Source organism: Wyeomyia smithii, chromosome 2 (assembly GCF_029784165.1).
Source record: "Wyeomyia smithii strain HCP4-BCI-WySm-NY-G18 chromosome 2, ASM2978416v1, whole genome shotgun sequence".
Lineage (NCBI taxonomy): Eukaryota > Metazoa > Arthropoda > Insecta > Diptera > Culicidae > Wyeomyia > Wyeomyia smithii.
The window spans coordinates 173,630,180-173,646,502 of record NC_073695.1 but is presented as its reverse complement, the minus strand read 5'-3'; the positions used below and the strand labels follow the sequence as shown (position 1 = coordinate 173,646,502).

At 37.2% G+C, this 16,323-nt stretch overlaps 1 protein-coding gene across 21 annotated transcripts in view; it reads left to right on the top strand.

Annotated features, from left to right (window-relative positions):
- Positions 1-16,323, top strand: part of LOC129721410 (disco-interacting protein 2) — a 178,543-nt gene that overhangs the window by 151,857 nt on the left and 10,363 nt on the right. For 4 of the 21 annotated variants that reach the window (XM_055673940.1, XM_055673942.1, XM_055673939.1 and 1 more), the window contains 5 exons: positions 5,231-5,308; positions 7,789-8,070; positions 11,285-11,770; positions 14,803-14,931; positions 15,129-16,032. In XM_055673940.1, the coding sequence (XP_055529915.1) occupies positions 5,231-5,308; positions 7,789-8,070; positions 11,285-11,770; positions 14,803-14,931; positions 15,129-16,032 (1,879 nt within the window). Of the gene's footprint in view, positions 1-544; positions 3,746-5,230; positions 5,309-7,788; positions 8,071-11,284; positions 11,771-14,802; positions 14,932-15,128; positions 16,033-16,323 lie in introns of all 21 variants that reach the window. The other 17 variants (XM_055673928.1, XM_055673929.1, XM_055673927.1 and 14 more) reach the window with 11 other exon arrangements.

Here is a 16,323-nt window from a genome sequence, read left to right as displayed (position 1 = left end):
GGTATCAATGAATGTTTGGGAATAAGGTTTTAGAAATTTAACTGACAACTGAGAAACGAATTAAAAAAAAATCATTCAAGACAAACCACGTAAATACCGACTTCTCTGGAAAATTCACTCAAATTCAAAATACGCGTAAAAAGCGTTTTTAGTGAATATCTGAACAGACCGTTTTAGTGAGCCAGAGTGTATAAAACAATTTACGCTTACATACGTGTACGTTTCAAGCTCGAAGGCGCCTATCCAAGGTCATTATCACTTATATCTGCTAAGACTGATAAAAATTACGTGATAGATAGGCTTTTAACGTTCACAATTTTTGTTTGTTTTTTTTTTCCTTCAAATAAACATTTGTTCGCGAAAGAGCACAAATAACGGAAGCGGTGGTAAAGAGAAAGGGTTGAAGCGCTAAAAGTACCAATTTCAAAGCAGAACGTGTGTGTGCTTGTCGATGGGTGACAAATGGTAAACCAGCGTAACAAAGTGGTGTTTAATCTCGTTCCAGTAAATGTGAACATTGATAGTTTTCTATCTTTTTCTGTAGATCTTCGTTTGAATTCAGTCTACGACGCAGCCGCCGTGAAATGACAAACCACGATGATAAGGTGTGAAAACTCGATGTTTTGTAGAAATGAAAGAGGCGTGCGCGAGTGTGTGAATGTGTAACCCAACATGAAGCCGATCACTTTCGAATCTATCCGGAATTTGCTCAAGACAAAGAAAAAGCAAAAAGATAAGTCCAGTATCGATCAAAGTTTCAAACGGAGCGACTCGTTCAAGCGCATCAGCATACGTAAAAGTTACTTGGAGCGTGGCCGGAAACGCAATGCTGCCGCAGTGCTACGAAGCTCCACCAAGAATCTGGTTAACATCAATGAGTTCGAAAACCAGGCCAAGGTGATTAAACAACCGGATAAGCTGGTTAAAACATCGAATAACAATGAAGCTGGCAGTTCTACCGGTCCGAAGGAAGCTTCTTTTCGTCCAGTACACGAGCTATCGTTCGAAGAGAAATTGGAATCCAACGACGCTTCTTTGGATGAAAAAATACGTGCCCTACAAGAAATCAACGATCGTTACATCAGCGAGAATCAAAACCTTATCGAAAAAAGTTACGAGGTTACTAAACATGTGGAGAAAGTAAAAATTAAAAAACCCCCAAGACCATCGAAACAAGGGCTTCAAAAATCCCGTGAGAATGAAGGACAAACATCAATTTCAACCGATCTTAAAGCTCGAAGCACGGAATCCGTCAATACACCTCCAGTTACCTCCAGTGACACTTTGGAATCAACCCGTGCTAAAAACATTTCCCACGTGAGCATTACAACTGCAGATGTAATTCCTGAGGAAGATGAGAGTACAATTTATTCTTACGAACCGGAGTCTCAGTCTATGAGCCGCAAGACCGACGATTTGGACGACAAATCTTTTTACAGCATCAGTACTTTTACCATTGAAAGTAACACCATGAACAATACCAATGCCTCTTCCAAGAGATCCTTTCGTAGTAACTTCAGCACATCGACAGCTACCAAGGAGCTGCCAACATTGGTAACAATCAAAACGTATTGTGAACCGAACGCATCTGTTCAATCGACGACTCACGTGAACGAAAAGTATTTAGAAACTAGCTTTGACAGCTATCCAGAGGATACACTAACCCAAAAGCCTGAGATTCTCTCGAAAAAAGCAGCAAGCTTAAACAAAGCATCCCATCCTAGCAATAAAGGTAATACAAATACCAAAACATCCTCCCTAAAAGACTCTCGCCCGAAAATCAATACACAAACTTTCAAAATGATTCGTAGTAAATCCCGCGAGGGGATTGTTATACGGATTCCGGCTATCGATGGTGATCCGCTTCCAGCAGTGAAGCAAACTAAAGAACACGAGAATCAAGAGACGGAAAATTTGAACCGACAACTTAGTAACGACTCGGCCCTGGACCTCATAGACGTCGACATAAAAGTAGACGAAAAAGACATGCAAAACAGAAATACGGTTGAGCTTAAAAATCAGGTAAATAAATATAAAAAGAAGCTAAGGAAATCCGGTGGTAAAACTGCAACGTTGGATCTAGGAGACTGTAGTAACAGCACATTTAAAAGTCATGAACATTTCGAGTTAGAACGGAGTTATACGTCAAAAGAGCGACCGGAACCAAAGTTTATCTTTCCCAGTAATTATTTTGAAGAAGAGAACAACATTTTCTACGATCAAACAGTGTATGACGACACAGAGATTGCTTCGCCAGAAAACAGCATTCCCTATGCTTTACGAATTAAAGAAAATCCCTTTACTAAAAATAAAGAGTTTTACTCAATCAACACCGGCCGCATTTGGAAACAACTCAACCTTGGGCAAGAAGAAGATCTGTCTATTCTCTCAGCAGCCCCTCGTATTCCTGTACCGAAAACAAAAAACGAATCTTTCAAATCGATGTCCTCAAGAGACTCGGGATTTAGTTTAACCTTAACGAAACCGAAAAACCTATTTCGTCGAAAATCGAAAAAGGCTACTTTACTGCAACGCAGAAAACCCAAATTGGCTGTAAGTAAGGATGGTTATTTCAAGCGCGTCATGGTGGTACAGAGGAATTCCTCTAAGAAAAAGCGCTCAATTAGGAAAACACGCATGCAGAGTAAAGATATTTTTCGAGAGCTGTACGACGAAAACTGGACGAAGCTGGATGATGATTTTACCGATCAACAAGCACCGGACTTCGCGAGGGATTTCGAAAACTTTTGCAATAATCGACGGTATCATCAGCGGATCGATGATCTTGAAGCGTTTTACGAGGAACATTTGAAAAGACTAAGGCATTATTATATCCAAAAGAAAAAAATGAACGAAGCCGCAATTAAGGAGTTTTATAGAGATTATAACGGGGAGAATTTAGACAACGAGAATGACTATTACGATTCATTCATCGTGTCAAAAAATGATACAATTCGGTTGAAGAATCATATCCAGAGAAAGTACTTTTTGGAGAACGAAGCTGAATCTTCTATGGAGTTTATGTTCCCGCATCCAGATAAGCGTAAAGCAAGTGCCCTGGCTGCAAAACCGAAAGCGAAAGGAAAGAAACACCTTTTTTATGAAGTGCGACCGTACGGGAGCACTTTTGAACCCATGAGCCCTATGGAACTGGGAACAAGAGGAACAGATGTGGTGAGAGAATTGAAGTTACTCAGATCTGCTGGTTGTGCCGCCGCTGATTGTCGTTTGTTACCAACGGGGAAAATTGACCGAGCATCGGATAAGCCACAGAATATAAATGAAGGTCAAGTGAATGAAATCTCGCTGGCCAACGTATTTCCGTCGGTCGATGGAAAAAATATACCGAGTCGGCATGATAACAATATGGGGAAAGAAGAGCTAGACGAGGGAGAAGAAGAGTTTAGTGAAAATGAGTTCTTGATTAATAGTATCGGCGAGAACCTGTTTTGTATACGGTGTGACAAGGCTAACAGTGATTGCGACTGTTACGATGACACAACGGAAACGACCAATGAAAACAGCAATGATAACGAAGAAGAACATGAGTTTCACGTACAGCGTGAGGAAGAAGACGACAATGTACCGAATGACGATGATGATGATGATGAAAATTATTGTGATGTGCATGAATTTAACGATATCAACATAGTGCATGTGAATCATAAGAAAAAAGTGAAAAGGAAAAAATCAAAGAAACGTGTGCGGAAAAATCACTCCACTTTGAGACGAGGCAGCTACTGGGGTAAGTTATATTATGCTACGCGTAAACTATGTTACTTGTTAAAATGTATGCAGACCCAATGGTGATGTAAAACAAATGTTTAAGGCGTTGTGCTGCAAGTAGTTTGGTCAAAACTCTAAGTGGCGCCATGCTTTGAGGTCTTTATGAACTGTTTGAACCTATATAATAACACCGAAAAACTATGCCACCATCGTCATTACTCTCAGTTTATTGTGAAGTTTTCGGCATTAAACAAGGTAACTAATGTTGACCGTTAGTTTAATACGTCCCAAATACTTTTAGATTGACCATTACGGCAATGTTTGTCGGTAGACATTATTAGTAGTGGAAAAATCAACATAATTGACAAGCACCTTGCTCGCTTCTAGTAAAACTTAAAATATTTGTCACCACATTGTCTCCGAATGAAATGCCACTATTCACAATATATACGCATATAAAAGGGTTTACATGGTGATAAGGAAGTAAAGACGTTGTCGTTGGTCTATTAGTCAATTTATGCGCCTGGCACACTTAACAAACTGCAGATGAACGCCAATTATTCTTATACAAAACTTTGACACGCGCTTACCGTTTTCATCGATATCCCCACTACCATTCGTCTTTTATCTTCAGGCAACCGATAACAATGATCAATAAAACATGACTCTACGTACATTGTCATACCGTTAGCTGTGGAAAATTGTTTTGCGAATGATTGGGTCATGTTTTTAAACAATTGTGTTGTGTGCAAAATGGGTCACCAACTACGAGTAGAAGTGGTACCAGTTTTTGACGGACAGGTCACCAGTTAGTGCTATCGTGAACCGATTTAACGCATGACAGAGAAAGTTTCCTTAAAACCAACTGAGAAAAGAATTGTTGCACTTTACATAATAAACTGTTTCTAATTGATATGCTTATACTTGACTATTTAAATGAGAGTTTACGCATAATTCCTTGTATTATGTCTTACCTTCAGATCAATTCCTTATGCTTTGCAAACAGTTTGTCCTAACCTAGAATAAGCAGTCGACACTCCGTATCTCACATTCACATTCATTTACGGGGTTTAGCTGAATAATTGGACCATAAATCTATTCGTCTGTCTTGATTGCTAGCTGTAGGTAGTCCATTGAAAATTCACACGAAATGAAATCAATTTAAGCATATTTATATGTACGAGTACAATGCATAACTGAGCCATCGATTAAACCCATATACCTTCCCTTGTGATGAATCATAGCTATCAATGTGCGAAGTTTCCAAACGAAATTGTAATTTCAAATTTTGGTTCTGTAAGTTAGTACCAAGAATGAATAAACCATTTTGCAGACACCTCCACATAACAGGAAAGGAGGTTTTAATGCAATCGTATTAAATTGAAAGTGAAGAAATAAATGTTGATGTTGAGAACGATTGTTGCAAAGATTGTCGTTAGAATAACAAGAATTACCAACTCTATGCAGTGTTAATAGTATCGTTTTTTTTTTTTTTTCATTTTAGGTGATATCACTCAAAAGGGATACGAGAAAAAAAGGACAAGACTGTTGCAGCCATATTTAACCAAAAATGCACAACAAGGTAAGACGTCGTAACTAAATCTGTTTGGTTTCGGGACAGAGCTTCGAGTTGCACGATAGTAGTTATAAATACCTCAACTGTTTAGCATTGATTTAAGCTGTATTTGTAGTTTTAAAATGTAGACCATGCAGTTACATTTATGCTTACACATTAACGATTACAACGGAACAGAAATTATTTAAATGTACAATTTAATTCACCCGCTGTCAGATTACCAAAAAACATCACATTTTAGCGAAGATCGGGTGAATCACAAACCTAAGTCATGAAACCTTCCTCCACCGGCTGACAATTGAAAATAATGAAGACTGTTACAAAGTGATTCTTAGTTTTGGTTTACGTAAGCTGAATTTGTTGGGTCTGTCATTTATTTCAACTCATAGAGATGTATTATCTCAAAAGCGCGGAATCAGAACAAGTTTTATACAGAGGTGTTGCAGAATTTTTTTTACAACAAAAGCATTCTAAGTATCGCAATGTCAAAACTAATGGTGAACAACTACGCTGGTCGACAAAAGCGAAAAAAATTACTAAAAAAATGCTATAGCTCAAAATAGTTGCCCTAGAAGAATCATAGCTTTTCAACCATTCCTGTAAAATTTGGTGCCTCTACCCATTGGCAAAGGATGACAACTTACGTCAAAGTGTCGCATTGTAATAGCTCGCCGGGTTCGTTGCTTCAACGATGTTTAGGAGAAAACTCATTTAAGTCTCTGAAAAAATGTTGGTATCTAGAAACACCAAAATTCACAGAAAGTGTTGAAAAACTAGAATCAGAAATTTTTTTGCAGAAATTTTTTTACAACAAAAGCATTCTAAGTATCGCAATGTCAAAACTAATGGTGAACAACTACGCTGGTCGACAAAAGCGAAAAAAATTACTAAAAAAATGCTATAGCTTAAAATAGTTGCCCTAGAAGAATCATAGCTTTTCAACCATTCCTGTGAAATTTGGTGCCTCTACCCATTGGCAAAGGATGACAACTTACGTCAAAGTGTCGCATTGTAATTGCTCGCCGGGTTCGTTGCTTCAACGATGTTTAGGAGAAAACTCATTTAAGTCTCTGGAAAAATGTTGGTATCTAGAAACACCAAAATTCACAGAAAGTGTTGAAAAACTAGAATCAGAAATTTTTTTGCAGAAATTTTTTTACAACAAAAGCATTCTAAGTATCGCAATGTCAAAACTAATGGTGAACAACTACGCTGGTCGACAAAAGCGAAAAAAATTACTAAAAAAATGCTATAGCTCAAAATAGTTGCCCTAGAAGAATCATAGCTTTTCAACCATTCCTGTGAAATTTGGTGCCTCTACCCATTGGCAAAGGATGACAACTTACGTCAAAGTGTCGCATTGTAATTGCTCGCTGGGTTCGTTGCTTCAACGATGTTTAGGAGAAAACTCATTTAAGTCTCTGAAAAAATGTTGGTATCTAGAAACACCAAAATTCACAGAAAGTGTTGAAAAACTAGAATCTCTAATTTTTTTCCAATTTGAGCTTTGTGGACACACCTGGGTTGATCAATGTTATATGCACACTAAATAAGCAATAATTGCCACTAAAACCAAGCACTGACATATATCTTTTTTTTTTTGGCGATATACATTTTTATATTTAATCAATTTATGTTTGTTATACATATTGATAGATTCACAGAAGTTTTCATTTTCTATTCATGTCATCTTAATTTGTTTTTATGTTTTTTTTTGTGGTTGTGTTTCACCTTCGTCGTCATTTATTTTTTTTTTTGCTTGTCCATATGGCTACAATTTATTGCTCTCGACTTCTTATCAACGTCGTTGTTGATCTCTTTACATGGCTGGGAGGCGGTAATTAGCAAGAAAGTGGAAAATTGTATCCACCCTTATCATTTACCTACCAATTAGTTTCCTTTCACCTGAAGAGGCGCTCCCATTGTGGCACACATAAAGTCACATCGAGGGATTCGAGCGGATGCTTATAGAGGAAAATACATATTCTTACTTCCTGGTCTAATTTGTCGCAGGAAAACTGAAATGTGCACGACTATTTGATGAGACTTTGAGGTTATTACATAACATAACATCAAGCGATACTCGACCCGATTCGGTTAGTCCTCTGATCCGAATAAATTCATTCTCCCCAAAACAACACTAGTTGATGCTCAAAAGCTTTTGATTCATCTTTCTTATATTTTTTAAGCAACTTTTGAAAAAATCCAATAAGCTAGGGGAATATTTCTGCATGTGACGTGAGTTTGAAGCAGTTGCGCGAAGGAAAAATTCCTTTTCAATGCACCACTTATAAATATTTAATGTGGTTTGCAATCAATTGATTCGAATCTGTTAGTTGGCGGAGGCTGAATGACAATTACCTCAGAAATCATCATTTTTTCATCGTTGCTTTATTCGTAGTAATAGCTCCAAAAATTATATATGTTATATAAACTAAATGTAAATAGTTAACATTTTGCTTGTTGGTACCACTTTGTACCGTCAGGTGGAAACAATGGTGGCGGTGGCGGTGGCGGTGGCAGTAATAACCCAGGCTACGTAAATGATATTCAATCGCACCTGCATCATCCTTCATCCCAGCAAAAGCAGAATATTTTTACCTCATCCGGAAGTGGCGGTGGTGGTGGTGGTGGTGGTGGTAGTAGGGAACGTAACGATCGCGCTAACAGTAGTCATCACCATCAACAACAGCAGCAACTACAACAAAACCGTACCCGACGCAGTACCCAGCGGAGGGTTACTCACAATGAAAAACGATATCATTCAGGTTAGCGTCTGTCCCAAATAAAAATTCTTCAGAAAACGGATTTATTCGTAGCACGATCATCATTTTCAATCTTTTGATCCATTCGAATCCTAATACCACACGTCTATGATCATAAACTTAGTTGAGACATTTTCATGATTTTGACGTTTTTGCATTGTTTTTACATTCCTTTTCATCAGCCTCTTCGTAATTTTCGAATATTTAGCTTTAGTGTTGTTAAAATAATTCATATTTTGCATGCGTTTATATTGTTACTCCGTTGCTGGTATGCCATACGAACGCCTACTTTTTTTAAACATATTCACCTCGGTTTGACATTATGATCGAGTCAATCAAATTTTGTTTCTTTTTTCTTACTTTATAGCCAGTTCACGGTGTTCCACAGACCGTTATTATAAAAAATCCTCCAAAGGATCTGAGTATACCATTCGATTCGTTATGGCGTCCTGAATCTTTGGTCAAAATTTCAAAATCGTCGTACAGTATATTTTTGAGTAATGCCCTTCTGAAGCTCGTAATGTACAAATATAAAAACGATAAAATACTTATTGTGAAGCACGTTTTTCAACCACCATTTCATTAAATAACTTCCAAAATATTTTCTACACATTCCAAGTTTTATAATTCATGACATTTACAATTGGTGGAAAATCGCACAGCGCACAGTAGTCCAAACTCGAAAATCGTGATCGTTTAAGATTTGACTGTAAAAATTGATTTTATGTACCCAATTTCTTCAGAAAAATTGTTTTATAGAACGAGGCCTTACTTTTGACGTTTTTGGTTTTTCGATCAATCCGCCTAATAGCTTGATAAAAAAAAAATTTCTAATTTTCAATACCTATATCAGATTGCTTTCTTCAACAAAATTGTGTAAAAAATTGCTTATTACTGCGATGTCCTATCTGTACGTTGGACACGACGAAATAGAGTTAATTATGGTACACCCCTCCTCAAAATAGGTTTTTTTGTCTAAAACTTTTTCTGTGATTGTTCAAACAATAAATTTTACAAAGTCATGAGCGAAGCTCAGTTGAATGAAAAAAATCTTAGAACATTTTGAAATGTTTTGACCATTACAGACATAATTATGGTCAAAAACTGATTCTAAGGAGGGGTGTTCCACAAAAAACTTTTCGTTTAAATTTTTTTACAACTTTGCTGGAGAAAGCAATCTGGTATATTGAAAATTAGAAAAAATATTTTTTCATCTAACTATTAGGTGGATTGATCGAAAAACCAAACTCACTAGTCACTAGCAAGGCCTTGTGCTATTATGAAACAATATTACTGGAGCTATTGAGTACATAAAATCAATTTTTCACAGTCAAATCTAAAACGATCACGATTTTCCGAGTTTAGATTACTGTGCACTGTGCGATTTTCAAATAAATCTTTCTACCAATTATAAATGTCATGAAATACTTGGAATGTGCAGAAAGTATTTATTTAATGAAATGGTGGTTGGAAAAGTACTCTACAATAGGTATTTCGTCGTTTTTATATCACCTTTTTTGTACATTACGACCTTCAAAAGAGCATTACTTAAAAATATACCGTACGATGATTTCGAAATTTTAACCAAAGATTCAGGACGTCATAACGAATCGAATGGTATACTCAGATCCTTTGGTGCTTGTTTTTCATAATAACGGTCTGTGGAAGCACCGTGAGTTTGGTTAGAATTAAGAATAAGAATTCTATATACCTACTTTGACCAAAATGTAAAATCCAGGTATATTTTGTTTCTAATAAAAGCATAAAAAAAAAACAAAATATTCAGATAGAAAGCATCAAATTTTTCAAGCGAGTCCTTAATCAAAATAAACATTTGAGAAAATAATACATTGACGACAATCATAAGTATGATTCGAAAAAAACAAATTTTGCTTTGTAATTAGAGATATAATTATTCGAAGTAATTCTGATTTTAGAGATATTTGATAACAAGATACCTGTATCTTTATAATTATAAGAATACAAGACACATATTGAAACAATTAGCAGCCTTAGTTTGTGATTGTTTCGTAAATGATTACTTTATACAAATTTCAATACGTCGAGATATTTTCTTATGACTAGAGACCGCTATTCATTTTGCACTCATATAATGTTAACATTCCTTGAGCTAGATACCCGTAAACTAATTTTAATAGCGTACCAAATTAATGGGACACCTGAAAAAATGTTCAATGCTGTAGTGGTAGTGGTAGTGGTAGTGGTAGTGGTAGTAGAATCAAAATTTCTCCGAGCATTTTGCTCAATGACCGGAAAAACTGCTATTAGTTACCCTGTTTTCAAATTATTCTAACTTTCTAGTACTTACTTTTACGCCATCTCTTAGCATTGGACATTTTTTTCGGGTGTCCGTTGAAAAGATTTTTTTCTGTGTATTGTGATGTATTAAAACCAATATCAGCTTGTCGATACGTTCTCCAAGCAAGGGTTTAAAATCCTCCAATTGATACATAATATTACCTCTTTTATTGGTATTAATTGTCCATGTATATACCAGAGAATTGTGGGAATGGGTTATGTATTGATAATGTTAAAGTTCTTTCTAAATGTTTAACAATTCGCTCCTTATGTTGAATTTCATTTTAGGTTTTAGTCCACTGTACTATACCAGGACTGGTTCAGATAATTGGGTGGAATTGACAATGAATTATAGAAGATTAAAATAATAATCAAAGCTTTAGGATGTGATTGATTCAATTGTAGCGTCCTACCATTAATCCTAGTGCAACAAATTCTTTGGATGACTACAGTTAAAAGTTGTTTGAGTGATGATATGTTCGGTTAGATGATGCAAGAAGTGTAATGCCTGGTGTAGGGAATAAAAAATAACTTTTAATTTGTAGTACGAGTAAACTTAGCTGAATTGTACCTACTTTAATGGAACAATAATACGTTCTGCTAACCCTTCATTGTAGAGGCTAATTTTTCAAGTTTATTATTAGACATTGCGTTAATTACTGTTTCTTTAGTGAACTACACGATTCGGTTTCGTTTTACTTTTGCTTACTTTATTTCATTTCTCTCTTTATTTGCATGCGCTGTGCGATCTGTTGTGTTTTGTTTTGTACACCGTTCCATCACCAATTACAATCAACTTAACGATGCACTCTACTGCACAATGGACATATTTTGCAAATACGTGCACATTAAACAAACAAAAACATACTTCGGTTGTCGCTCTGGCGCATAATATCAGCTGCTGGACGGCCAGATGTGCACACCGACGATCCAAGCTCACAACGAGTGCGGCCGGTTCAGCACCACATTTCTCCGTCGTCTACCTCATCCGGATCGTCCTCTTCCGAACTGCAGAAAAAAGACGTGCCATCGCTAAATACTAACTTCAGTAACCTAGCACTACACTCACCTGCAATAGTAGCCGCCGCAGCCGCGCTATCGAAATCCCCGTCCAAAACGGCAATTGTTTCAACCTCAACAGTAGCGAGCAGCGAACATGTGGAGCCCGCGGAAACCCATGTGATAATGCGACAGAAACATCAACAGTATTTACGGCCGCCGGCTCCAACACAGACGTCAGTCATGTCTGAGAGCAATCCTGGACAAACATTGCCACCTCCGCTAGAAACTAGCTTTGACCGAGCAAGTAATAATAACCAAGCGCCTTCGAACAATAGTAGAAATAATAGAAGAATTGGACGACACGAGAGTCGCTACACCAGTGGTAAAATGAACACTTTTATTTTGGTCTTTTCCTTTTTGATGTTGTACAAAAATACTTTACTTTTGGCCATCGTTTGTTCTTCCATATTATGTTTTGAACTCCTCTTCTTCTACTATTCCTCTACTAATTCCATCTGATTTATCCAACATTATTTTCTGCTGCGACAGTTTTATTTTCTTGTAAAAATATACCAGAGTTTGCGTTCCACATAGATTACATTTATATATTGTTGCATGGTATGAGTGTACTTTACGATTATTTTGCAACAATACGTTTTTCTATTGTTTCGTTTGGCATGGAATGTACGATCGATTCATAATTATTTATAAGCCTTATTTTGACTTAATTAAACATATATGATTTCTTACAAGGAAGTTAGCTACATAAAACATAACATGTCGACCGTCATTTAATTCAACGGCAGTTGATGAATCGCCATCGGATACTACGAATTTATATTCAAATTTATGTCGGAGATTTCCAGTCCCGCAGCTAGTCTCGGGGTACAATGGGACAATTCTCGCTGAAACCGTCCCACTGATGATGATGACACGAGGTTTCAAAAAAGGATATTTTTGTTCCTATATAATTGAAAGTAATGAAAAAATGATATTGATTGACCCCACGGGCGCCAAGGGTTCAAACAGTTTTTAGAAAAGTTGCATTTTGAGCAATTCTTGATCTTTTCATTGATCTATTTCTCTTGAATTTGTCATTGAGCCCCCAAAAACCAGCTTTCCAATGGTTTTTTAAAGCAGTGGTTGCAAACTTGCTCAAAAACTCTTTTTTATATAATTCAAGATCACGTCGAAATCAAGACCCAATTTTTTCTACTTCTAATGTAAGCTCTATTATTCTTCTTTAGAACGACGTGCTGGTTGTAAGGGGTTCAATGACAAATACAAGAGAAATAGATCCATAAAAAGATCAAAAATTGCTCAAAATGCAAGTTTTCTAAAAACTTTTTGACCCCTTGGTTGCCGAGAGGGGCATCAACATGAACTAACCAGAGTGGTTTTCTTATTTTTTCACTACTTTCAATCATTTAGACACAAAAATATTTTTGTTTAAGACCTCGTGTCACCAGTGAGTGCGACGGTTTCAGCGAGAATTGCTCAATGTTGGTCTATTAAGCCAGTCATCGTATGTTCGAACTTCGGCTCGGATTGCGCTACGATAGCAGAATCTAGTGCCACCAAGAATTTATTTTACATTTGAAACTAATGATTGAAAATGATAATACAACTCTTGCTACAACTGATAAACGCTCAGTCGCCAAGGGATGAAAATATTTTGAAGCGTTGATTTTTAAGCATTCAATATTTTTAGTCGAATATCTCTGCAACTTAACGGTTTACAATGTTTGGCGAAATCATATCAAAATTAGTGCAAATTGGAAGAACGCAGGTCAGTATAGTCAGGTTTTTATTACGCGCATTTATGACGAGGATTTTCGGATTACCGCGGTCAAAAAAAGCCGCAGAATTTTTAATTAACGCAGTTTTTTACGTCCTTATGCGGATGTTCGAATTAACGCTGGTTGGGAACCAAAAACGTTGAGATGTTTTCTGAGTAAAAGACTTAGTCAAAAAAAAAATCCTCCACCCCTTTCTTGGTAGTTTGCTTTACGCGGATTTTTGAATTACCGCGTTTTTTTACACGAATTTTCGAATTGACGCGGATTTTTAAATTACCTAGTTTTGTATCTCCCGCGTGAACAAAAACCTGACTGTAATTGCTCTGGCTCGAACTAATGCTAATGTGGGGCCACTACTTTTACTTTCATATTCGATCGAATACTTTTTTTGCTGGGATTTCAGAGCTGCGTTCTTCCAGGCATTTTTTTGTGCCAAATGATGAAAAATATCAGAAAATTTGGGAATCCAAAAACTATTTCGCCACCCGGTATAAACAGAAGAAATACCGCAACATAGCACCACCAAGAAGAAAAATAATAAGAAACAGTGAATACAGTAATTCTATTACTAATATTTTAATTTATACAATTCTGGCAACCAATTCCGCCCTTTCCGTACGCACTGGGAAGTGCAACGGTACTTCGTCGGAATATATATTGCTCGATTTCGAAGCTTGTTCCATTACATACTTACAGGGATACCAGATGTGCGTATTTGTCCATGTTTCGCAGACTTTGCTTTGTCTGCGATTTGCAGGCTTTTAGAGTCTGCATGCAGATTTTTTTTTGTTTCAGATAATCTCACACTTTATGTCTTTGTTTATAACTGTAGTATTTTGATCGAAAAATGTAACATCATTTTTTGATATCCCTAATCAATTAAGCATTTTGATATCAAATTTGTAAGACCTTGCGCAATTGGATTACTTAAAAAACGTTGCGTTTAATCGTTATAAATTTGACTTTTTTATCGGTCATATCATAGGTAAAAATACAGACAAAACAATCACATTGATTCTACTGACTGCAGCTGTTACTTTCAATCAAGAAATGTTGGGAAATTGCATTATATTTTTTTCTGTACATATTTCAAACGCACCAACAAAAACAAAATAGTATATGCTTTGGTATTTTGGTGCATGATAACGTCAACATTCCATAGTACTCAATATTAGAAGTTGCCGTTTGTTAACAGTAACTTTTTTTAATCACTTGAGATCATTGTAACGATAGAAAATTAAAACTGTCAACCTCTCATTAACTTCTATATGTACCAACGGTCGAAAAAACATAAAAAAAATAAAAAATATACGTCCTAATTCGTTCCCCATTTTAAAACCTATTTTGAAATAATAGCATCATTGATCATTCCGATAATCACGACTTCTGATTTGTTTTGTTTTCTTGTTTCTCTTCTTTTGCTTTCTATTTCACACCCACACTTGTCCTATATTGTACCTGTCGTGTGAATCGTGTGTGCGTGTCACATCAACCATCGATCATGATCCATCATCACCAATCGACTGGCACATCTCACACTGCACACTACGCTATGCCTTCAAATCAAACTCGATCTACCGATATCAAAACGATTCACCTAACCTACCTACCACAGAAGTACGCCAGGAAGCTGTACAGCAAGCATTAGCTGCATTAAAAAATCGCCCCAAACCTAGCTTACCAATGCCATCCAAACGAAGCTCAGTGCTCAATCGTAGCCCCGAGCGTGATCATGACGACACAGGTAAATTTTACATCCGCTTACACTTCCAAATAAAAAGCAAAGTTTGGTTCTTCTCACAAATAAAAAGTTCCAAATAATCATACATAAACAAAAGCTTTTTGAAAAATTTTCGTTCACGGTGATCATAATCATGTCCTGTCCGAATAAATCCTACAACTTTGTAATATCCAACCACTTATACGAACTATCGTTCCCAGATTCCAGCACCGACGACGAGTCAATTCCCGAGGAAGGCATAATTGGTGGCAGAATCTCTACACCAGATCGCGATAATTACAACCTGCCACGCGACCACATTCTTGGTCGAGAACCTATGAAATTGCCGTCTACGCGGGATCATCATCACATTAACCAACAGAAACAATCCAGTCAACCAGCACCTATAGAGCGACGACCACCCCAGAGTATACCGACATCAAACACCCAACATGCCACCCTATCCGATACCTCAAGTGCAGGATCACCTCCAGCAGTGCATCGTACCTACTACAACCAAAAAAATAGCTACGACATAACGGATATCTCAGAGTATCAGCCACGACCGTATGCTGCCCCAGACATCACACAATTCAGTGCCAATACACGGCGAGGTGCAGACCGGGTTACACGGTACGTCAACTTGTCCAATCAAGAACCCGGCGACACCAGCACTGCCGGAAGATGGAAAGTGTCCGCCAAGATTCAGCAGTTGCTGAATACCTTGAAACGGCCGAAACGGCGACCGCTACCAGAATTTTACGAAGACAATGACATCGAGCTTGAAATTGCAGCTAACCCGAAGGATCCTAATGCTCCAAAACCAGAAGGTAGTGTCATGACCGCTGTACAGGGAGAACAATTGATCGTCCCATCGGGTCTGCCTCGAACACTGGAGGCTGCTCTTCAACGGTACGGAACCAGTTCGTTCAAAGCTCCGATGGCTACTGTGTTGGATCCTAACGGAAAAATGACAACCACTTTAACCTACGGAAAACTACTATCACGAGCGCAAAAAATCGCCTACGCCCTTTCGACGAAAGTATTTAGCAAAGGGCCCGAGCAGATATCTCTCAAACCGGGTGATCGTGTAGCGCTTGTCTATCCTAACAGTGATCCACTGAGGTTAGTAAAAATTATTTAGCATGTTAACAGTCGTGAATTATAAAATCCTCACTCAACTGATAATCTTAAACAGTGAACATTTTAATCGCTACAAAATTACTAGCATTACGTATCAACCGGTCAAGGCGGTCAATCATACTCCATCGTTCCGCTTCCGCTACAAGCAGTTAATTAAAGTTTTCACTTTAGTTTGCATAAAAGCAGATTCTTTTTTTATCCTGTATCACGCAGCTGCCTAAATTCATTTTTCTTAGAAAACCGACTCTTAAACATTTTGTAGAATAATTCATG